Consider the following 24494-nt stretch of genomic DNA (forward strand, 5'->3'; position numbering starts at 1 on the left):
TTTTTGGGGAAGTGGATAACAGCTGAACTCTGGGTAGACGAGGTTAGCACTACCACCATTCAGTGAGTGCACGCGTGTGCACGTGCCTGTGTGCGTGCGTGCATGTGTTGGAGGACGGATTTGCAGAGTTCCCAAATTCACCGTGATAATCTGGACACTTCACAAACACCAAAAACTCAGGTCCTGTGAGGCCATGGTGGCTCACACCTGTAATTCCAGCACTTGGGGGGTGAGACAGCTGGAGCTCTGTGAGTTTAAGGCCAGCCTGGTCTGTAGAGGGAGTTCCAGAACAGGGCTGTGATACAGAGAAAGCCTGTCATGAAAAACCCAAACCAACTAACCAAACAAGCAAAACAAAAAACAAAACATCAGGTCCTGAGGTTATTACTTCCAGGAACCACTCGGCATGATGGACAGCACACTGGCTCTCAGCACACTCCATGATGGACAGCACACTGGCTCTCAGCACACTCCACGATGGACAGCACACTGGCTCTCAGCACACTCCACGATGGACAGTACACTGGCTCTCAGCACACTCCACGATGGACAGCACACTGGCTCTCAGCACAGTCTATGAGGGATGAGCACATTGGCTCTCAGCACACTTCTTCCATAAAACTGCCAGGCTAGATGAGAACTTCAGATTCCAACCAACCCAGGAGCCACGGATGCTAATGATGGCAGTTGCCTTGGAAATATAAAAATGCAGAGTCACAGGATCCCTTTGTATCAGCAGAATCACAGTTCCCTAGTGCAGCCCAGGAACTTGTATTTTACAGGATGTCGTGATTATCTGAGTGGCAAACTATTTGGGAGCATGATCTACTGTGTCCAGTAAGACCAGGTCTTTCCCTGTGTGGACAAGCTCGAACATGCCACTTACCTTCCTTCATACATCTGCCTCCTTTGCCACGGCCGCCAGTCCTCCATGAGGACTCAGAATAACTACCTTTGGCTTCTAGCTGCCAGTCCCCCACTTCCCATTTGTTTGAACCGTAAGGCAGCAGGGGTCAGATGCTGGCACCACATAGGTAGAGGCAGAGAAAGCTTAGGCAGCAGAGCTTGCTGCTAGAATCTTCACTAAAAATGCTTTGAACTGATTCTCAACCATGAAATAGTGTGCATAGTGTGGGTTCCACAATGGGCACTCACAACTTTCTCTTGGATTAGTGAATGAAAGAAGCACTTTTAGGAGATTTGGGTGGGATCAGAGGACCGGAAGACTTCAGCCAGAATGTAAGGTAGAGGGTCTTTACCAGATTGTCCAGTTCCGGGTCATCGCTGAAGAAGGGTTTATGTTCCTGCTCCTGCTGGTGGACAAAGTTCTCGATGTCCACGTCAAAGCTGGCGGAGGTGATGCACTCAGAGCCCTGGGTGGCCTGTTCACATTTCTCAAACAGCAGCGTCAGAAGCGGGAAAAGAGGGTGCCTGTGGGGACATTAAGAGCTCACACATGCGCACAGAGAGACCAGGCTGCTGCTGGGGCCCCCTTTCCAGCAGTTCCATCACTTCTTTTCCCAGGGTCCAACTCCTTGAGAATGTCCCCGGTTCCCAAGGTCTGCCAAGGTGGCAACATTTTGTTTTCTGGCATGGAGAACCCACTTCTGGGGCCTCCGAGGGCTCCTACCTTTCCCCTTTGGTCAGATAAACTGCATGGAGAGGCTATAACTCTTCAAAGATATTGGTGTCCATTTCAGACTCAGCGCGATTCCAGGAAGGAAATGTGGGAACTATCTAGAGAGTTCTTGGGTGTGGATGTTAGCACTAAGTGGCATGCAAGCAAAGATTCGTAGCACTATTTAGGTTAAGTACTTCATCTTGCATATGCCCATTATAGAAACACACACACACACACACACACACACACACACACACAGAGTCTGAAGCCAGCTGAGGGTAACAGATGTGTATAAACGGTTGTGTGTTTGCAAGTGTACACTGGGTGAAATATATGAGCCCCCAAACTCATCCACATATACCCATGTCTGTTGGCAGACTCAGTTTCGTCAAATATCCCAGTTGCGTTTGTAAAATCTGCCTGCAGTTCCACCACCAAATCCTTAGCATGGCTGGAATTAAATGGTTATTTGTATCATTCTATGCTTTTCTCCAGGACAGTCTCTGTGTAAATGATTGCTGTATCCAAGAATCTTGCCATGTAAACTCATAGAAGGCACTTAATAAATCACTCGAGACTGAATCAATGAATAAATTGTGTGTGCGTGTGTGTTTCTAAGGTAAGTTTATATGAGCATAAATGTTTAATCAGATGGGTCTGTGGGTCTTAGTGTAGAGATCACCACCTCCTAGAAGCTTCCTTGACTACCCACTGTCTCCATATCTCTCTCCCAAATCTCTGAGTTTTTGTTTCATCTGCCTACTTACCTAGACTGTAATCAGGGATCAAACCTATTCATTCACTCCTGAACATCCAGAGTATGGCAGAAGTATATGAATCCTCACAGACATTTGTGGAACACAGATGTTGTATGTTTGCACGCTTATTTGCAGACATAACGACACATCGCACTTATTTCTGCACCACATACTCCCGTGTGTGCCTAGGCTGTTGACTCTGGCATGGAGAGAGCCCCAATCCCTTCCCCTGTTCGAAGAAAGCATCTGCACATCTTGGATCTTTCTCCTCAGGCTCCTGAGACCACAACATCTGCTTCTTTATTTTCTATGCAGCACTGTTTCATGGGAGAGGAAGAAGAGGAACCTGTGCTGGATCTGCCTGCTGGTCCTCTGCCACAGGGGTAGCCCGGCTGGCACTTTCCTACAGAACTTTCTGCAGTGAAGCAAATGGTCTTCAGTTTGCACCATCTAACACAGGAACCACTAGCCACTCGAGGCCAATGGGCACTTGATATACGGCCAGTGCAACTAAGATGATGAATCTTTAATTTTATTGAATTTTAATTAATTCAAGTTTAAATAGTCACATGTGGCTAATGACAACCACATTGGGGAACATAGTATAAGTCCTGAGGAGAACAGATACTGGGAGCAGAACCGAGCCTCTAGCCAGCACAGTATGTTCCATATCACTGACTGGGCTGAGGGAAGCCCTGATGTCTGTCCCACCCCAGAACCCCAGACAGGAGTGCTTAGCCTCATAAAATCATACTTGCCCAGCCTCGGTCTCTCCACTTAAGTGTAGAAGGGGTGGGAGGATAAAGGGAGATCTATTCCCACTTCAGATGACCAGCAGATCCATGTTTAGAGAGCTGGTGTATAAACTACTGGGCCCCCAGGCGTATACTGGGCTTGGAGCATGCAAGAAAGAGGACCAATATTTAAGGTTCACTCTCGTGCATCCCAGAATTGCCAGGAGCTCTAATGCACCCAGCAAGGAGCTGACAGGGAAAAACAATGGGGTGAATTTAGCTCCCCCGTTGAAGACAAAGAGAACATGAGGTGAAGGGGTTAAACTCCAGTATAAGTCTTCATTTGCAGCCTCCAATACTGCAGCATATTATAGTCTAATCTAACCTGATCCCAGTTTAATGCAAGATTCTCTTGGCCCTGAGTGGAATACCAAAGAAAGCCTCAGTGGCTGTAATTTAAGCAGAGCCCTGCAGTGGTTTAGCTGAGGGCCATGAAAGGCAAATTCCAGACGGTGTTATGAATTATTGCGCCTTATGAACCTTCCTACTCTCAACAGATGCCTGCTGCCATTTAAACAGCCACTAGATCAATTAGGAATGAAAGGCACAAATCGACTCTGTACAAGGGCACTAAATTACCAGGAACTAATAATCCGAAGCATCGTGCCAGGTGGTGGGGGTGCAGCCCATGCCCCAACCCACAGCAGCCATGCGGTCACTGCACATTCCTTCCTCACTGGCTGGAGGGAGGGTGGGCAGCTGCCAAATGGAGAGTGTGTATGAGTGTGCATGTGTGCGTGTGTGTGTATGTATGGGAGTTGAGTGCAGGCTCTCTGTAGAGCAAGTGTTTGTCCTATGTCAACATGCGTATGTGCATGTGATTTTGTGTTCATGTAGTACATATGCATATAGGGTTGTGTACATGCAACTGGGGGACTGACTTTGTATGTCACAAGTGTAGTATATGCCTTACCTGTACTAATGCATGTGCAGAGTTGTGTTTTCTGTGTACACAAGTGGCATGTGGGGTGGGCGGGTGGGGCCTGCCGGGATTCAGTGCCCCAGCTACGAGCACAGGTTTCCTCTGCTCCTACTCTTGCCTCTGCGGAGCGGAGCAAGCAGCTTTCTTTAGAATGGTCAGGGAGGGCCTCTCTGAGGAAGTGACATTTAAGTTAAGCCTGGAATGATGAGGGGCAACCATGCGAAGAGCTGAGGGAGAGGTGTTTTCAGCAGGGAGAAGGAAGGCAAGGAACTCTGAGGTGGGTGATGCGGTCAGGTGTGATAGTGTGATGGGGGCAGAGAGGAGAGGAAACCACAGAGCTAATACGGCTCAGGTGTCAGGCTATGAGATGCTTAGTAGGTCCAGGCCAGAGCCACAGGGCCACAGAGCCAGGCTTGCAGGGGTGGGGATGGGGCAGAAGGTGGTGGTGTCCAACATAATGAGGAACTACATCACCCTCTTTTGCAGAAGCCACTGTGTGGACCTGCGCTACAAACCCTCCACTTGTACATGTCAGTCTCCTTCGAACGGTTGTAGGAGACACATGTGGGGCTTTTTGTTTCGTTTGATAGTATTTTCTTTCCTTATTTCATTTCATTTATTTGTTTGTTCGTTCGTTCATTCCCTTGCTTGTTCTTTTGTTTGGGATGTGCAGGTGCTACACTGCACAGAGGTCAGAGGACAACTCGCAGGAGCTGACTCTCTCCATCTACTTTGTGGAACCCTGGGGCTTGAACTCATGTAGCCAGTAAATGCCTTAACTCATTGAGCCATCTTGCTGGGCCACATTTTGGGGGTATTTATTTTTCATGTTGGTTAAGGTCCATGGGATTGTCCTGGCCTCCCGCTCTCGACCAGAGCTGGGGAGCTGAGCAGCACTGTCAGCACCCCAAACCTCCCTTCTCTTATCCCACCAGGCTCCTGTGACCGTCTCATCCCACTAACACAGGAGCCCATTCTCAGGAGCCATGCCAGGCTAATGGGGTGCTCTCCTAGATCACTCAGTGAACTAGTCCCCTACTTGCATGGGGATGGTTAGACAACATTACCTCCAGGACCAGTCCAAGCAACCAGTGGCCCTGATGGGTATTAGGACTGCAGTTGTGGCTTTGGGCTTCCCTAAGGCTGTCCCCAGGGCAGTTACAGGTAAGCCCACTGTCTCTTCTGCATTTGTCCATCATGTGCCTGCCTAAGCTTTGTACTGTATTTCCTAAGCTATTCTTCCTGATCCTCAGATAAGTGGAGAAGAAGTCACAGCCCCCATTGGGCTCCATTGAGGAGTCCTTCCTAGCAGCTTCTGCTTCAGGCTTAGAGGACAACTTTAATATAGAAGGGAGCTGACATCTAAGCAACCAGGGATGAAAACGGCCCTGGGGATGGAATAAGGGGAAGAATTTCCTAATGTATATATATGACCTTGGCTTCTAGCACGTCAGTTTGTCCAGCTAGGATGTTTGCTTTTTGGTGTTGGCAATTAAACTTAGAGTCTCAAGCATAGCAGACGAGTGATTTACTACTGAGCTGCACACCCAGCTCAAAAACACAGGTTTTAAGGAGCCCTCCCTTCTGCTGTCCAGGTCCGTGCGCCCCTGGACCAACACCCTTTAGAAGCTTGAAACACGAGGGTGGGGACTTAGTCCCCAGGGCCCGGAAGACGAACAAGATATGAGAGATGGTCATTAGACTTTATTTCCAAAGAGCAGAGGACATTTGACCTCCACAGGAGCTCACCTTCTCCCTCCCTACCCCTTCCCAACTCGGCTCCCCAAAGCCACCTCCCCCCTGACCGCCCCCCTCCACCCCAATCTCTCTTAAGCCGTTCAAAATTTGGAGGAAATAAATCTCACTGCACTAATTCAGTGAGAGTTTGAGCCTCGTCAGTGCAGAACAAATAAAAGGAGTGAACCGGCATGACATTTTACTGCAGAAGAGAGGTCGTTTCCAGCCACTAATAAAAAGGATTTGACACAGACTAATAAAGAGAAATGAATTTCTCTAATGGCCTAATTTAGCACATTCAGCACTGTGCCTCCGCCTGGGTGCTGGGAGCATGGACAGAGGCAGGAGGGTGGGAGAGACAGGCTGGTCCCTGGGAGAGGGGAAGAAGGGATGATCTCAAATAACATTTTATTATTTCTTTTCTCTGTTCCGTGCCCCTGGCCCCACCCCCACCCTCATCACCTCTCCCCAGGAGCATCCAAACTCAAATCAAGCCCAAGGTATGCAGTTCCTGTTAACGATCCAAAGAAATAAAGAAGCTCTCTCCATAGGATTGCAGCCTTGTGCGAGCTTAAGAAGGTGATTAAACCGGATGTGTTGATTTCTACAGGGGTTTAAGTCATCGTTTGGTTTAATTACTTCTGACACGTCTGCCTTCCTGTTTTCTACATCACCCAACTACGCTGGTCAAGAGCGCCCAGTGGGGGGCTAGGTGGGTGGGACTGCTCTCCCCAGGGAAAGCAGATAGATCAGACAGGGACCGTGTGCTGGCTGAAGCCCTTGGCAGAAGTTCCCACCACTCCTCTCAGCGAGGAAAGCCTGAGACCCCTGGGACCGCTATAGTCCTTCTGCCAAGACCAAGAGGCTTTTTTTCAGGGTCAGAAGTTGCTTACCCTACCTCGCTGAGGCCTCTGGGAGTTGGTGAGAATCCACAAAACCCTTTTCACATCCCCCTTCCACTTCAAGACAGGTTCTTCGCAAAGACTGGGGCTGAAAAGTTTCCTGAAAGTTTGTGAAGACCCGGGACGGAGACCCCAGCTTTCCTGGCATTCTTCTACACTCTCTGACTGAGTTCCCCTCTGTGGCTGCAGCATGTGTCTCTTTATGAAAAGGACTCAAGAAAAGATAGCTGGGTCCTTTCCCATTTCCCTTTCTTCCTTCTTAGGCAATTTGACGGTGCTGCTTCTTTTGTTTTTAATTTAAACCATTTTTTCCCTACTTAGTGAAGAATAGAAACAGAGAAACAGGGTGGGGAACAGCTCGGGAGAGGCTGGGAGTCAAAAACGAAGAACAAGAGCGTCAGAATAGACACACAGTCAGAAAAAGCCACCGCAGATTGGAGGAGCTCAGGGATGCTCCCAGGCACCGTCCTTGTTCTCTATGGAAGATAAATCCTGTCAAGTCTCTGTCCCTTCTTTTCATGTGACCTTGGCCAGGCTACAGACCTCAATTATGGGTCCAGCCAAGTATGTGGCCACCTGATTGGGCTGTCCACCTCCTCCTGGCCCCCGTGGCCACCCCGGGAGCCTCCAGACTCCTTCAGTACCATCCCCCATCCCTCCCAACTAGATTCATCCTGCTGAGGTATGGGCAGAGGGAGCCCAGGCTCACTGCCCAATCCTCCTAGAGCCCCAGGTTCCTTCCAAAGGGAAGAGTTAGGAACAGCCCTTCCCAGATGGGACAGGATGATGACCAGAGGGTGGAAAGGATGATACGTGATAGATATTTCTGGGTGGAAATAATCTAGAAGGACCAAAGTCACAGACAGAGTCAGCCTGCTCCAGAAAACACTAATCTGTTGGCCAGAGGGCCAGCTGGGGTGGGACACTAAGGGTGGGGCTGGCAAGAGCTACCGCTTACCCTTATTGCCACGCATGGCTGCCAAAGGCCTTCCTTCCTTCCCAGAAACTCGACCCAGGGGCTGGCATTGTGATCCTTTATTGCTAGTATCCCAGGCCAGAGAACACAGGGGTCACAGAGACAATATCCCAGAAGGCACTGCTCCAGGCTCTGACTCTGCACTGGACCCCACTGACTTCTTGCACGGTGCTTCCCGCCCCTACATTCCTTCTATTGGTTGGCAGAACCCAACTCCACACACCCTCTCTTCTGTGAAGACACTATGGGTCACTCTAACAACCAGGCTGTCCAGTTCTTTCATAGTCACCGCAGGAAACTCTCAGGTTTCTCTCATGACTTCACTCATGGTTCAGAGTGCGAAACAGGCGAGTTTGAAACAAATACAGACTTCGGAGACAGACAGGAACATGACATTTGGGCGCATTACAGAATATCTCTGAGCCTCAGTTTCCCCTTTTATTTAACAGGGATAATCCCTCCCATGCATAACTAAATGAAGACTGATAGTCTTTGGCCCTGAGTAAGCTAGCCATTAATACTCATTTATCCCCTCTGGAGGTGTGTGGACTCCCTTGTGCAAAGCAACAATGATACCATCCACTTCAATCCATTTATTTTTCCTCGTCTGATGACTCATTTGCCTGGATAATGAGCCCATGTGCTAATTTCAATAGAGACTCAGAAAGAGAGGGGGGGAAAGATGGGATGCCATTTTCAGAATGCAAAATCAACTTCCTTCCTCCCTCCTTTCCTTCCTTCGTTTCTTTCTTTCTCTTTTGAATGAACACACGGAGGACAGAGATCAATTTCCTCTGTCCATCTTCACTTTAGTCTTTGAGACACATTGTGTTGTACTGAGCTTACTGCTCATCATCCAGCTAGGCTGGCCGGCCAGCAAGCCCCGAGAGACCAGCCTGTCACGCCATCCCAGCGCAGTGCTGGTGTTACAGTCATGCACTGCTACTCCCAGCTTTCCCATGGAAAGTTGAGTAGCAGAACTCGAGCTCTTTATCCCGCTGAACCGTCTCGCCAGCCCAACATCGTGCTTTTAACGTCTAGGAGCTCGTTCTAATTTTCCGATGTGTTCTTATCAGCACGTCATCTGCCAGGGACACTGTTTTCTGATGTCTCTCTGATGGCAGTCACAATAGCTTCCTGGCAGTGCTATCTCCTGCTCTCTATGTTGCTTTGGAGTCATTGATACAGGGTTTTGGTATGAACCCCAGGCTGATTTTGCATTTGTGATGGAGCTCAGGCTGGCCTCGAACTCCAACAATCTTCTCATCTCAGTCTCCTGAGTGCTGGGCTTAAAGTCATGAGCCACCAGGTCCAGCCAAAACTTTATTTTCCTTTAATCAAAAAATTACTTTATTTCCCTATGAGGTTGACTCCTATTAACCAAAGTTGCTGCACATGAAACCGTTTTCCTTCCCACGAGGTGAGCGACTGCTGTCTGTGACCCGATAACTTCCTAAATTCCCAATGAGTGCAGTGACAGAGAGTAGAACTAGCAGGGGATCAATAGGGCTCTCACCACCGATGAATGGGAAGACTCAAATGAGGCAAGCAGTAACTAGAGATGAGATTTCGGAGACAGGAGCTTGTCGTTCTTTCTGGCTTCGAGTCTGCTGTTACTGGGCAAGCTTGAGTCAGATTTAGCCGTCTGACAGCTTGTGGACATGGCTGCTGCAACAGGACCTGCTTCTGCTGGGGTATGTGGGTGGGGAGGGGTGGAAGGTCTTGGGGTGGGGTGTTAAAAAAGGTGCATGTTCAGCCTCTACTCCCCCCCCCCCAACTTTGAAAGCACCAGATGGAGAGAACAGAGCAGGGTGGGGGAGAACAAGCCAGAAGCCCCTGGTTGGATGTATTTTTACTTCAGGTGTGACGTTGAAAGCATGCAGGATTATTTTTAGTCCTGCCCAGTGGGCGGTATGTTCGCCTGGGTTGCCTTGGAGAGGACTGCTTCTTGTTACTAAATCGGAGCTGCATCTGTTAGGGTTCCTGGGCTGCAGCCCAGCTCTCTTCCCCCAGGTGGGTGGACAGTGAGTGTGGGACCCAGGCAGGCCAAATTCCTGCGCGAGCGCATGCGTGCACTTACACACACACACACACACACACACACACACGGTGGGGGGGCTGGCACATCAAAAACAAAATTAATATGAAATCTCAACAATGTGGATGTTAAGTCTACTCTACAAGAGCAAAAAATCTAAAAACAAAACCTTACATAGGACTTCTGCCCAGCCCTTTCATGAAGAGCAGAGGTAACAGGCACGGAAAAGAATTGGCTTTCCCTGAAATTAGGCAGCTAATGAGTGGCAGTCAGAGCTTCTATCCCTGTCACCAGAAAACCAGGCAGCTCACAAACAGGTCGTATTACAGGAGAGGACCGGGTTAGAGGAGGAGAAGGGAGCTCTGTCCTCTTTACCTTGGTCACCGGCAGGAACTGAACGCATATTCACAAATATTTGGTGGCACTAGCTGAGTTATAAAGAACTCTTAAAACACACTCACGGCAATCCACCCCGTGCCCTTTATACACCCATGCTACTGATTAACAAACTCACACGCTGTGTGGTTGAGTAACGTCACCTAGTAAGTGATTTGAAACTTAAACCTGGATATTCAAATCCCAAGTGATAAACTCTTCCATTTCTCGCACGTGGTAATTTTTTAATTTTATTTTATGTCTATTTCATTTATTTGTATGTGGTTTATATATATTTATATGTGGGCAGGTACGCATGGACAGTCAAAGGACAGCTTGGTAGGGGTTGGTTCCCTCCTTCCACCATGTGGGCATCTGAGGATTGAACTCAAGTTGTCAGGTTTGGCAGCAAGCACCTTTAACCACAGAGTCACCTCACTGGGCCTCAGATGCTAATTTTCTTTCTTTTTTTTTCTTTAAGATTTATTTATTATCGCCGGGCGGTGGTGGCGCATGCCTTTAATCCCAGCACTCGGGAGGCAGAGGCAGGCGGATCTCTGTGAGTTCGAGACCAGCCTGGTCTACAAGAGCTAGTTCCAGGACAGGCTCCAAAACCACAGAGAAACCCTGTCTCAAAAAACCATTAAAAAAAAAAAGATTTATTTATTATCTATACGGTGTTCTGCCTGTATGCCTGCAGGCCAGAAGAGAGCACCAGATCTCATTACAGCCACCTTGTGTTTGCTGGGAATTGAACTCAGGACCTCTGGAAGAGCAGTCAGTGCTCTTGACCGCTGAGTCATCTCTCCAACCCCCAGATGCTAATTTTCGATCACTTCTTTCCTTTCTTTATTCCACCATCCTTGAATGTTATGTATCTTGGGTTCAGAAACCAAGCTTCCTGTGTATCCGTAAGCTTCGAGACTTCTGCCAAGACAAGAAATCTCTGTTTTATCAGCTAGGTTTCCAGAAGTACATCCTCTGCTAACAACACTTCTCCGTGTGGCAACATCCTTCAGCATTTACAGAGCCCTGTTTTTCTCGTTGGATGTCTACTCTATGGAGTAGAATGGCCTTTCAGAAGAGGTTCAGTGATTTTACCCAATGATAGAGTCGGGAGACCCAGGCTTTGCTCTATGTTCTTTTCACTAACCATGAAATGGATCAGTGTATAGCAAATGCAGAGGGCCATTGGTTAAAGGAGGGGGGCTTAGGTCAGCTGAACCGTGGTAAGGAGCCACTGGAGAAAGACACCCTAAAGCCCCAGTATGCTCTTACTCCACCCCACTTCATTTGCACTACTAGGGAGCCCAGTACCGGCTCCGTTCCCTTTTGTAAAGAGGCTGTAGTCACTGGTCACTGAGGTCTCTGTGTACCGAACACTGTATGACCTTGTGAAGATAATTCTTCGGGCTTCTGGATTCCTGGGTAAATTACGTCTTGGTGGGGGTATGGGCACAGCCTGTGAACAGTTCAGTTCTATCTAGATGAAGACTGTGAGTTCTATCTAGATGAAGACTCTGGGCATACTGTTCCAGAACAAGGCAGTTACAGCCCGCTGGCCCGCCGGGAACCTGTGCAGAAGCCAACCTTGGGCGGAGAGCCTTGAGAAGCCAGTGGAGAGGGAACAGAATGGGCTTTCCTTGGAACCAGAGAAACCAGAGCCCGGTGTCACTTCCTAAATAATGGCTTCAGAAGTCTGGAGCCCCTGATGACAGCCACTAGCTGAGATTTTCTTTCCCATGCCAGTAAACCCAGCTGCTTCAGAGAGCAGGGAACAGTCCCTAAAGTTTCTAGCCCATAAAGCCTAGCCAAGGACACAGTCTGGAACATCTGTCCCTTGTACCTAGTACTTCAGAGGCCTTGGCCTAGAGCTGGTCCCGACTTCATCCTTGGAATGGCTCCGTTTCTCTCACGCCATTCTCGGGCTATACCTTATCTAACACATTCCATGCATGACCAAGCAGAGTGCCAGTGAGGACAGAGAGTTAACCCCAGGGGTCACTTAGTAGTAGCCAAAACACTTTGTGGTCACAGGGTGGACAAATTCCCTCAGCGACGCATCGTTAGGAAGCAGCAGTTCCCAGGGCCCTGGCCAGGAAGTTGCAGAAGGGGGTAGTCACAACAGGACCCCTGCCCCCTTGTCCAGCCTGATTGCAGGGACACTGGCTTCCTAGCATCACCCAGTCCAGACTCTGGAAGGCCGGCTTCAATGATGCTGTTCTCTCAGGATTCGCCTCCCTCTGAAAAAGCAGTGTGACTCTCCCGTACAGGGCCCATGCCTAAGTTAGACACTCGGATGCATTTTGGAGCCCTTACTATGGGGCCAAGTTCATCCTTCAGCTACTTTCTGCCTCTACTCTCCTCCCTCCCTGTCCATTCCTCCTTTGTAATACCTTCAGGTCTCAATATGATGTTTTACATCACACAGCACACTAAATGAATGCTTAATTGAATAGCATTGTGAGAATCACTTGAGTAGGAGCCCCCTCTCATCTTCGTAGCCCCTGCCCTTGACTTCCTAGTCCTACTGACCCTGCTTGCTTCAATTTTCCAGAGCTGACACCTAGAGAGACCACCACTTCCCATCTGCCAGATGTGCACGTGGGGTGTGCTTGTGCACTAGTGTGGGGGAATAGACGTGCCCATGGCAGCCAGAGGGAGATGGCAGATCTCTTTTGTTCCTCCCCACCTTATTTTAGGAGTCAGGGTCTCTCACTGACCCTGAATCCTAAAAAGGCTGGCCAGTGAGTGCCCAGGATCCACCTCCCCAAGGAACCCCATCACTCAGTTACAAACAAGCACTTCTTTTCCCCCTCTGTCTCTGTCTGTCTGTCTCTCTCTCTGTCTTTCTTTTTGATCCAAACTCTGGTCTCCATGCTTGAGCAGCGAGCACTTTATTCTTGCACCTCTCCTCAGCACCCGCCCCCACCCAGGTTCTTTCTAATCTTGGCCTGTGCCAATCTAATCCTGACGAAAAGATAGTATTACTTTTGCTCCCATTTACAAATGAGGAAGCCGGGACATAGAATGACTTAGTGCTCAGTTGTAGAGCCAAAGTGTGAAGCAGGCAGCTGCCAAGGCTGTTGTCCTATATCACCGAATGTTTCAGACTGAGTAGGCCAAAGCCACAGAGCTGGGCCGGTGCTTAAGACCCTCCAGGCCACCGAACACACATAGCCCTCTGCACTGGGTGACACCTAATGCTGCGTAACTTTACCCTAGCTATTAGTGTTTTCTTTTCTCCGGTTGAGAAAATGGAGGCTCGGAGAGATTAACTCGCCCAAGGTGACAAAGTTAGTTATCGCCACATCTATTTCTAGAACATTATTCTATTTCCCCTGCCTAGCATGGGTTGCTAGGCTGAATTTGCACCTCCAGCTAAAAGGACTGTCAGGATCAAGGCTTGGGATTCGGTGACCTTTAGGATGGTCTCAAGGGAGTGATCTGAACGCAGCTCGGCTGTCCTGTTTCCTCCCTTCTCTGACAGGTGCGGATTTGAGAGGAACCCAGTCTGGCTGCAAGAGGAAAGAGCGTAATATACATAGCGCTTTAGGAATGCACCTTGCTCTATTGAATGACAGCTGGACTTGGCACGAGATCTCAGGGGGTAGGGCACACCTGGGTGGAAGCTCCCAGCTAATTGGCTCATGAGATCTGGAACTGATCTGAAGAGTCATGTATGTTGTATGCAAAAGTCAAGATTCTAAGACAGGAGAAAAGAAAAGAAAGAATGGTTGAAGGCAGGGCTTCTGGAGCTGCCATGAGGGAGTTTGCTCCCTGGGAAGCCCGTAAAGGCTCTTGGGCAAGGGTGGATGCTGAGAAGTGGCTTGCTCAAGCGCACCGAAAAGCATTGTGTAGAGTCCCCAAAGGAGAAAACCCTCTGCCTCGGGGTCCAGTTGGAGCACCATGGTACTTATGCACTTACTCCACCCTCAGCACTTTTTGAAGCATTAAGTCATTAAAGACAGAACACTGCAAACTAAGATTTTCATGTTAGACCGGAGAGGACAGAACCAAGATAGGATCAAGGCCTTTGAAGGCTACTCCACGGAATCTGCACGGAGGATTATTTCCCTTCCCCCGTTTGTATGTAGGGACTGTGTATCTGTGATCTGGCTCCTTGTATGGGGATTGTACTTCACCCTGGCAAGACTGAGTCCTGTGTATCTCTTTCAACCCTTCAGTAGCCCTTTCGAGTGGGTCATGGAAGGAGCATTTACACCACAAAAATTGGCAAATGCTACTAGACTCTCCCCGCTCCAGCCACTTGCCAGCACATCAACCTAGGGCATGGTGTATTTATGGGGCACTGTCTAACCTTTTTAATTAGTGCCCCCAACAAGTATTATAACACCCTCTTTGCCTAAATTGCTAAGGTTGGTTTGTGTGAAGTGTTGGGGACAGAGCAATGAGCAAGATTGACAGGGACCCAACCCTGTCCTCATGGAGTTAACAGTCTAGCGAGTGGAGGGCACGAAAATGTTAATCCCAGACGTTAATCCAATTAATTTAATTGTAATGGCACAAAGGAACACGGGGCAGAGAAGAGGAGTCACCCTCTCCGGCTGATCCTGCAGCTGACCCTCTAGTGCTTTTCCACGGGGAAGCAAAGCACAACCGTTTTACTCTTTTCTTTCTATCCCGGCCCCCCCGCCCACACGTCTTTATCACAGGTAACTTCACCGCTGCCCGTGGGTCACAGCTCTGAGGGTTCTCCCACCAAAGGAGAGGCAGCCCAGACTTTAGCTGAGCATGCTCGGCAAAGTCGCCCTCCTCCCCCACCCTCGCACCTGGCCAGCCTAGCTCCCTGCCACTCTTCTGCTCCCCAGGACATCGCGGTTTCCATGGGAACCCACACACTTCAAAGGGGAGCGAAGGAGACTGGAGGGGAGGAGGGGGAGTGAAAGCTGGATTAACCTCACCCTCTTGGCCCCGTCTCTGCACTGCCTCCTAATCCCTCCGTCTCAAGCTGCACCCGACACCTGACCACCGTTCAGCCGCGCTGCAGGTGGGGTGCTGCAGTCCAAGTTACATTTGAACTTCTCTGGAAGGAAACATCAGCGTTGCGGTGGGGGCTGAGAAAACCGAGGACCATCCAAACCTAAAGCCTCCTACTCCACAAGCCTCCCCTCTTCCTGTTCCCTCTCATCATTGCTCCTGGGCCACAAACACAATTACCCGGGATGTGTATCCAATCATGGGATCTGCTTGGATTAGACTGAAATCATTAATCTGAGCCGGAGCTCCTGGTTGCCTTGCTGATTAGCCCAGATGATGCTCTGGTATGATCCAATTAAAGACAAGTTCTGCTCGACCCCTCCCCCAGCCTCCAGATCAGAAGGGAACCAATACATTTCATTAACATATCCTTATACACAAATAAAACCTTGGGGGCACTGGCAGGCTCCCTTCCCTTTGTCACACTGCCCCTCTGCCTGTCAGCAGGGGCTGTATCAGTGGGGGGTGGGCAGCCTCTCCCATCTTCCTCCATCTATAGTCCTAGAAGGGGCCACAGGGAAGACTTCCAAAAAAGTAGCACTAATCTGAATGGGAAAGGTCTTATTATATTTATTGATATAAAATGTGGACTCCTTGATGTGTTTGGAACAACCAAACTGCCCCGGGCAGGCAAATCTAATTAAAATTACCGACCGTACAGGAGCCTGGGCATCCAAGCGATGGCTGCGGAGAGGGCTATTGGTACTGGTAGGAGAGGTGTGAATGCAGGAGCCACTCTAGGGCTCTGGGCCTCGAGCAATAGGGCTGGAGGGCTGGGGAGCTGGGCAATAGAATAGGAGTTAGCTCCAACCTATCCAGCCATGTTGGCCTAGGAGTGCCTCTCCTGGGCCAGATCACAGCCTACCTTGGGCAAATGCTCAGGGCTTTTGTTGGGTTAGCCCCAGAGAAGAAAAAGGGTGAGCAGGAAAAAGTGCTAACTGAAGGAAGTTCTGGGCCTACTTCAAGGGACACGGTGGACAGGTCTTGGGGAGCAGTGGGTCACCTCTCCTGCAGCTTGGCTTGGGTGCAGCGTGATCCTGGAATCTTGGGAAGGACTTGGAGCCCATGGATGTGTTGGCCTTGTGAAGTACAGTTTTGCTTTATGCCAACCACGGTGCCAGGTGCTTACCTGGTTGCCTCATTAAATCTTATTAAATATGCTGCTTGAGTCTCTCATGGACCTGAAGCTCAGTGAGCGGTAGGAGCACAAGCCTGAGCTTCCAGAAACTTTTTATGCCTAGCAGATAGCATGATTGGATGCACAATGGTAATTGTGTTTGTGGCCTAGGGGCAACAATGAGAACGAGCAGGAGACCAGTGGGGTAGGGGTGGGAGCTTTATGTTTATGTGTGCACTGTCTTCTCAGCACCCCACCTTGGCCTCTCTGATGGTAGAAACCTATTTTTTTTTAAAAAATTATTTTAATTATATGAATGCTTTGCCTGAACCACAAAGCCAGAAGAAGGTATTGGACCTCCTGGAACTGGACTTACAGACTTTTGTGAGCTGCCATGTGGGTACTGAGAATCAATGAGTCTTCTGGAAAAGCAACCAGGGTCTCTGACCCCTGAGCCATCTCTCCAGCCTGCAAAGATCCTCTTAATCAGAGACACCCTCTATGATCCATGCTTACTACACACCCCCTCCGTATGGTTCTGCGAAAAGGCACAAGATGAGCCTCTCATGAACATATGAACCCCCCAAGACAATGTTGAATCCGGAGGTTTGGGGGACCCTGAGACATGGTCTTTCTAATCAGTTCTCACTTATTTAATATGCTGCTGCTGGCCCACCGACCACATTTGGAGTAGCAATCTAAATAGAGTGTAAGCCTGAGCTTACACTGGGTGGCTTTCAGAGATCATTTACTTCCTCTTCCTTCTCAAGCTGTTCACGCTCACAAAGGCACACAAGAGTTACCCAGGCTCGTGGACAGGCAGCTGTGAAATCTCTCTTTCCACCTACAGCTGCTCTTGCCATGGGCTGATCCTGACCCTGTAACAGCAAGTTCTGTTTAGCCTGAAAGGGCTAGCCTATGCTTTTCTCCAGCTGGTGGAGTCTCTTGCTCAGCCAATAAGACCAGCCACAAACACTGCCTCCCAAAGGAAATCTGTCCAGTTGCTCTGAGTACACAGTGGTGCCTTCTTATTTGCATATCTATTGGGTCCTGGGGTGACAAGCACTTGTGTTTACCTTCCTACCTCACCCTCTTTCCCAGGAGTCCAGCATAGTGCCTGCAATATTAATAGCAATGATTCAGTAGGAGAGTATGAGGGAGGGAGGGAGGGAGAGTGGACACCAAGGGAGGCCCCTTTGTCCTCCCCGAGAGCTACCAAGACCAGTTACTGTGAACAGATTCCAGAATTCTCTGGGCAGAGCTCTGAATCCACAGGCAGTGGGCCTGGCTTGTGCGTTGCACAGGCAGGGACCAGGTACTGTTTTCTTTTTCTGCAAGACCTAGGTGTTGGCATTAGAGGCAATCAGCTTATCTGAGCAACTAAAAATAATGCTGCTATAATGATAATAACATCGCTAATTGCTACCATTATCATAAAGGCATTGTCTTTGGGGTGTAGGGAAAGAAAGGAATCACTCTTCCTATTCACTTGTCTTCCTGTTTGTCTGTCTGAAATGCATCATTCCCCGTGTTACTTGCATTAGCTGTGATGTATCCTGCCAGGGTAAGCTGCACTTACTGGTGCATGGGAACATGTGAACCTGCAGAGGTGAGTGCAAGCCAGAGCCCAGCCTCAACACCAAGTGCAGTCTTGGGCATCTTTCCTTTGTACCGTGGGATCCACATGAACAAATGACAATAAAATCTCATTCAGGCCTGTTTTTAGATAACTACACCTTGTCCTCCAACCACACACACTAGAACTAGAGTTCATTAAGGCAAGTGGGTATTTCCCTGAGCTTCACCACCTTCTCATTCAGGATGCTGCCCTGGGGACATGGTGCAAGCAGAATGAGAGGAACAAGCTACCTGCTCTCAGCAAGCTTTCACTCTGGGGAAGGGCCAGGACCCACACAGTCACATACAATGTCTATTGCAAGGCAGCATGGATCAGAGTCAGTCTGAGGAGCAGCTGCTTCAAGTTCAGTACTGACAAAGACAACTCACATCCCTCTTCTTGACTGACCAACTGATTCAACCTGTCTGGACCTGCAGCCGAGGACTATGTGTTTTAATAAGCTCTCCCTATTTGCATACACACCGTTTATTCACTGCCAAGTTGTAGATGGTGCAATCAGATGCCTGGCCAGCTTGTTGGAGTAAAGGCAATGAGAAACATGGCGAAGAGAGGGTTTGGTTAGCTGAACCGAGGGTTTCTGAGGTTCATTAGGGACCATCTTCCCACTTGAGATGGTAAGGGCATCCTCATGGCTGACACTGTCCAGCCTTTCCTATCACCCAGAGATACTTCCTGCAAGTTAAAGCAAACCCACAGTGGATTCTGAATTGAGGGATGCTCAGGTAACCGCTGCTGGCCATCACTGTTGATGAGTCTACCCTCTGTACCTTCTGACCTGTATCTCTCAGTCGAGACCGGCTGGAGAGTCCCCTACCTGTACACAGCTCGCTTGTCAGCCTCCAGCTGGGCCTGGGGATCGATGGGGGCACTGGGCACAGGCGTGCTGGCGGTAGCTGAGGGTGCTGAGATGTGGACAGGCTGGGCCTTGGAAGGTGGCTGGGTAGTGGCTGTCATCTGCAGAGAGAAGAAAGAAGGCAGATTAGATGGAATGAGAGGTCTTCCTTGGGCTGTGCTGTGCCTGGGAGGGAGAATGTGGTCAGGAGAGCTGCACCTATGCAATGCATCAATGCATTTGCTGCAGTGGGCAGTAACGCAGTCTTCTCATTTGTTTAAATGAATGTGGTCTAGAAAACAACTCAGTAACCAGGGAATGGATGCCCAACACACTTTGAAAACAGATAAATTTATTTTATTTCACTGAGACAGGATCTCTTGTAGCCCAGGCTGCTTTAAAACTTGATCTGCTGCCGAGACTCATCTTGAATGTGTAAGCTACCTGTTTCCACTTCCCAGACACTGAGATTACAGGTGTAGCTTCTGAGTCTTGACCTGAGAACTAGTTCTTACTGTAAATGTTGTTATCGTTGCTCAGAGGTGAAAACAAACAAAAAACCCACAAAACTACAATGCAATAAACTATTCTAAACAATTCTACACTAACTATACCAATTCCTTTTAATATAATATATTGAATTTTCTGACTAAATTTCATTTAAAGAAATGGTCCAATATCTCTAAAAATTTGAAAAGCATTATAACCAAATTTAATTCTATTGTCTTCTCTTAGTTAAATAGACCCCTAAGATGGTGACATGTCAACATATCTGAGGTTCTCCTCCATCCACCTAGTCCTGACACCATGATAGCCTTTGTCACATTGTTCTTGGACATAGCACACGTCTGACTCTGACTCTAGTGCCCTAGTCACCACCACTTGCACCCAACTGACCATATTTAAATAAAAATGACTGAGGTTTCAAAAAAAATTTGTCAAGTAAGTCAATGAATAAATGAATGAATATTCAAAATCACAGCTTGTGTGTTCCTAATAGGATCTATGTCCTTGCTTTATAGAAAAAAAGGGTTTTGTGAACACAGCATATAATTGCTATGTGTATATCCCCAGGTGCCAATCTTTAAAGAAAAACTCGGCCCCTCTCCCTACTCCCCTTGCTTTATACTTCCTGTTTGTTCCTCACCGTGACCATAAGCTATATGTCTATTGGATTGTTTTCTCCCTACCCCTCTCTAAAACTCAAGGAGGGCTCATAACAATTGGATTCCATCACTAGTATTAGATAAATGTTGAACCAAGGGATTAATGAATGACAGAGGATAAATGAGACACTGTAAAAAATATATGTTTTACTATACTGTATCATTTTTGTCAAAAGAAAACATCCCTGCCACTGTGGGATGCACGTGCAAACTGGTTGCAGAGGGGGCTTGGTAGAGCATACAGTGCCTCGAAGCCAGTAGACAATTGCTTGTCCCTTTATTAACCTTTGACCTGAGACAAATCCCTTAAATTGCCTAATCTCAAGCTCCTGTTTTCTCGCCAGTATGCATTTAGGATTGATGGTCTTTAAAGAGGTGCTACATGGACGAAGAGTGAGGTAAATATTGCACTAGACTTCCCGCCGCAGAAAGAGGACATACGCAGTGAAGACGATGGTGGTCCTCGTCACCCTGGTCTGGCCCTGGTTCTCTCATCGCTCCCCTCTAATGGGCATGTTTGCAGGTGCTTCCAGAGTCCCTGCCACGTACTAAGCACTGCGCAATGCTCTGGGCTTGCCGAGAGCAGTGCAGGCAGCTTGGAGAATTCGGCAAGATCATTAAACTGGCAGATGAGGGAATTACAGTGTAATTCTCCCGGGCAACGCATCTCCCACTGTATGTGGCCTGGTGGACAATCGCTTGGACAGTGAACTATACCTCATCGACGATAATTAAAGGACAGACGTCAGCATATGGGAAGTTTCTAGGCAAAGGCTACATGCTTTCTTTTGGTTTTCTTTTTTTTTTATTTTTCGTTCTTTCTTTTTTTTTAAAACATTTTTCTTGGTGATGGAAAGGCTGTCTAAGAAAATGTTCAACAAATTTGCGGATGATGAGAAACTTGGACCCAAAAGGTCTTTACAGATTTGGACGACAGGGTAAGCCTAATAAGATTATTTTTCATCTAATAAGTTTAGATTGAACATTTCTAAAAATAAAACATAATCAATAGTGTATGTGCAGAACAGGGGATACAGGGTTGGTATCAATGCATTAGCTGGTGGCTAGCTCAATATAGTCAAGGTGTAATGTGTCTGTGAACAAGGAACAAGCAAATCCCAACATGAAGTAATGCTGTCTGAGGATGCACTAATGAAAGCCTGGTGCAAAGAGTGAGGGGGTTAGGATCCTGTTTCCCCTCGGATTAAACAAGTACATGGAGGCACATTCGGAGGACAGCTGTCCAGCGTGGTGAAGGGACCCTGTAGCTTGTTGCATGATGACTACCTGAAAGACGTTGCATGTGGAAGCATGGTTTGGTAAGCAGGGGAAATGGGGGGGGGGACATGAGATTCCCCCCTCAACATCTGAATGAGGGGATTATGACAGAACACGGGAGTTGTAGAATGTACTCTAGCCCTGAAGCAAGCACAACCACAAAGCTCATCCGAGGGGAAAATGTCAACGCACTGGTACACTGGGCTGTGTCCACTAAGTAAATTGTCTGGTGTCCTTGAAGGCATCCAGAGGCCTCTACTAAGATGAGCCATGGAGCAGAGAAGCGTGAGGAAGGTACTCCTCTGCCTGATTGGGTAAAGGTAGTGGAAGGCCCTGATGGGATAAAGATGAATGCTCAGAATAAAAATTAAATCAAAATCGGCCATTTGCAGATCTTCCGAGAGACCCCGAGAGACTGTTAGAGGGTGGGAGAGACCAGAGCTGGTTTGAGAAGGAGAATGGCTCAGAGTTAAGTGTCTCATGGGGGCCGATCCAGCAAAGTCTGTATTTCTTTCAGGTTTGGAGGGTGAATGTTTACTTCCAAACAGGTTTCTTTGGCTAGCCATTTCCAAAGACCTGGAATTCAAATAGGACCAGTCACTGTTCACAAGGTCAGAGGCCCTACAGGGATATGGGGTAATTCGAAATCCACTTTAGGGGCAGCAAAGTCTAAAGAGTAGGAGCAGGGGCAGAATCTGGGTGAAGCAGGGCAGGACATGGCTGTTAAATGGCCTCATGGAACGGCCTGTGAAAACTGATGGTTGAAGTTTTCGGGAATTTTGCAAGCTGGTTGACGTCTGGGTGCCTTGAAATTGGCCACGGTGGGAGCACTTACAGCAAGGAAATTGGTGAGTGGTGCAAATCAGGGCTGAACCCTCCTCTCCAACCCCTGCCCCAAGAGCCGACTGCTAGTTATTCACCAGCACACCACTAATTCCAGGATACTCCCCAAGTGTCTTCCTCCACTCTCCTCGGCCTGACATGGGAGGAAACTAGCCTTCATATCCATCCCCGAGGCCATTCAGTACATTCCCAGCTGGTCTCAAAGCCACTCCAGACCCTGGCGTTTCCTTTAAGGAAATTCTACCTGGCTCACTGGGGATGAGGCAGGGATGGCACTAAGGCAAACATGAAGCACTGTCCCTGCACTAAAGGTAGAGGAGGTTAAGACAGAGAGGAGGAGGAAGGCAGAGTTGAGCAATGCCCCTAGAGCAGACTAGGGGATCAGAAAAGACTCAGGCAAGTGAAGAAGCCTGAACCAGGCCTGGGGTTGATGATCCTCTACCGGTTCTTAGTGACATGTTTTGGCACAAGTCTCCTGACATCATTGTATTTCCCAATGTGAAAAAAATATTTGCTCCACAGGCTGTGAGGCCTCATTAAGAGGACAAGATCATGTCTAGGCGAAAGGGCAAGATGGTGATGGCCCATCTATGTGATTCTTGCCTCTTCTCTTAGCTGTGGGCGAAGACCCCGAGACCGGCACCTGCCTGCTTCCCTTTCTTCGACGTGAAAATTACCAAGCTTCTCTGGTTCCCCAACATGGAACCAGTGCAGCCCAAACCCCAGAGCTCAAGGACTCCTGTCCCAGTCATTCTCCCTCGCCTCCTCCTCCTTCTTCCTTCTGGTATGAGCGTGGATGATTTGCCTATATGTAAGTTTGTGTACCACACGCATGCCTGGTGTCCTCAGAGACCAGAAGATCCTCTGTAACTGCAGGTGCAGACCTTTGCAAGCTGCCATGTGGGTGCGCTGACTCCAGCCTAGCTTCTCTAGAGAGCAACAGGTGCTCTTAGCCTCTGAGCCATCTCTTCAGCTCCCTTGTCCTAGTTCTTAAGTGATTTCTCCTCTCTCCCTCCTATAAGTGGGAAGGGTTGAGGCTCATGAAATACATGAATAGATGTACCATATCTAGGGGAGCTAAGAGATTCAGCTCTCTGACAGTCTTGTCTTCATGCCAGGATGAGTAGAGGAATGTCTGAATGGATGTAAAAGAAGCCAGTGCTATTCTAGCTTCCTTCTCTAGTGCTTGTATGATACCTTTTCCATTAAACAACTCCCTTATCCAGTTTCATCAGCATCTAGGCAAATAGTAAAAGGCTGCAGCAGGCTCTCACACTGAAGAGCAATTCTGTGCCGTTCCCCTGTCCACTTTCAGACAAGAAAACAGACGTGCACACAGCTGACGAAACTCCTGGAGACCCTCGTTGCCGGTGTCTATCGCCTTACAAAATTTCAAGTCAATTTCCCCAACAGTGACTGTGCTGAAAGCCCTTCTAACAGGTGGAGCCTAAGTAGAAAAGTGTGGAGGGCTTATTAGCCCAAAGTGGCTTACTGCTGTGCTGCTTTTTCTCTTGGAGGCCGCAGAAGGATGGACCCTCCAGGGACCCGAAGCTAGAGAAAAAAGCGGATGACTAGGGGCTTCAACCCTGAGCTCCGAATTGCTGCCAACAGCCAGAATCCACTGGGAATTCTGCTCTGATATCACAGAGGTGGAAGGCCGTAGCCTTGAATAGAGAACCCCAGCAAAGTCTCCCTAGAAAGGCGCTGTGTACTGGGGAGAGCCGGGCTATGGGCATCACACAAAAGTAGCCCTGAGTCTCACCCTTGATACTGACTGCTGGGCAAGTTTGCCTGTGTAACTTTCCCTTCTGATGCATTATCGGAGGAACGGGAGTGATGTTCCTTACCCCCTATCCCTGCTGAGAGGGCAGCTGTCCCTTTGTGGTCCTGAGAGAGACACCTCGGAGTGGGCAGGACACCTGCTCCGTGCTTGCATGACCAGGTAGCATGGTTCCAATTATCTCCTAGCTTATCTGGCTCTCCTGTCAGACTGGAGGATGCGTGAGGGCAGAGGCCAGGTCTTGCCTGTGTATTGCTGTAGCGCCGCTGTCTGACGCAGTGGCCATCCAAACTCTATGGAACTTAGGAGTGGATGGTGAGGAGCAGCTAGGACTTCCCATCATGCACTGCTACCTTTCTAGCTGACCCAAAAGGCTAGATCATAATGGGGAAGTCTCTGACCACACACCTGATTGGAGCAGTGGGCACCCTGCCAAGATCTGGAGCTAATGGATCTCGGCAGGATGTGCTGAGGTGGGCACCTCCTTTACACAGGCTCTTTCTGCCTGTGAGACTTGGGCAACTTCTTCAACCTTTCTGATCCCTGTCTATAAAATGGGAAGAATTCTTTATGCCTACGGTGAGAGGTGGTTAGAACGAAATGAGATAATACATAGAGAAACAGCTGGAACTTAATAAGCCTCGACATGGTAGTGGCTGTTAAGATAATCCTTGTACCTTAAATCCTGTACCCCACTAGCTGGTTGCCTCTCTTC

General features: G+C 48.6%; 1 protein-coding gene across 2 annotated transcripts in view; it reads right to left on the reverse strand.

Annotated features, from left to right (window-relative positions):
- Positions 1 to 24494, reverse strand: part of Pknox2 (PBX/knotted 1 homeobox 2) — a 271278-nt gene that overhangs the window by 45398 nt on the left and 201386 nt on the right. For both annotated transcript variants that reach the window (XM_057767848.1, XM_057767846.1), the window contains 2 exons: positions 18695 to 18834; positions 1260 to 1431 (listed from right to left, as the gene is read on the reverse strand). In XM_057767848.1, coding sequence (XP_057623831.1) covers positions 1260 to 1431; positions 18695 to 18834 — 312 coding nt within the window. The remainder of the gene's footprint in view (positions 1 to 1259; positions 1432 to 18694; positions 18835 to 24494) is intronic.

Source organism: Chionomys nivalis, chromosome 4, assembly GCF_950005125.1.
Source record: "Chionomys nivalis chromosome 4, mChiNiv1.1, whole genome shotgun sequence".
In the NCBI taxonomy this organism is placed as follows: domain Eukaryota; kingdom Metazoa; phylum Chordata; class Mammalia; order Rodentia; family Cricetidae; genus Chionomys; species Chionomys nivalis.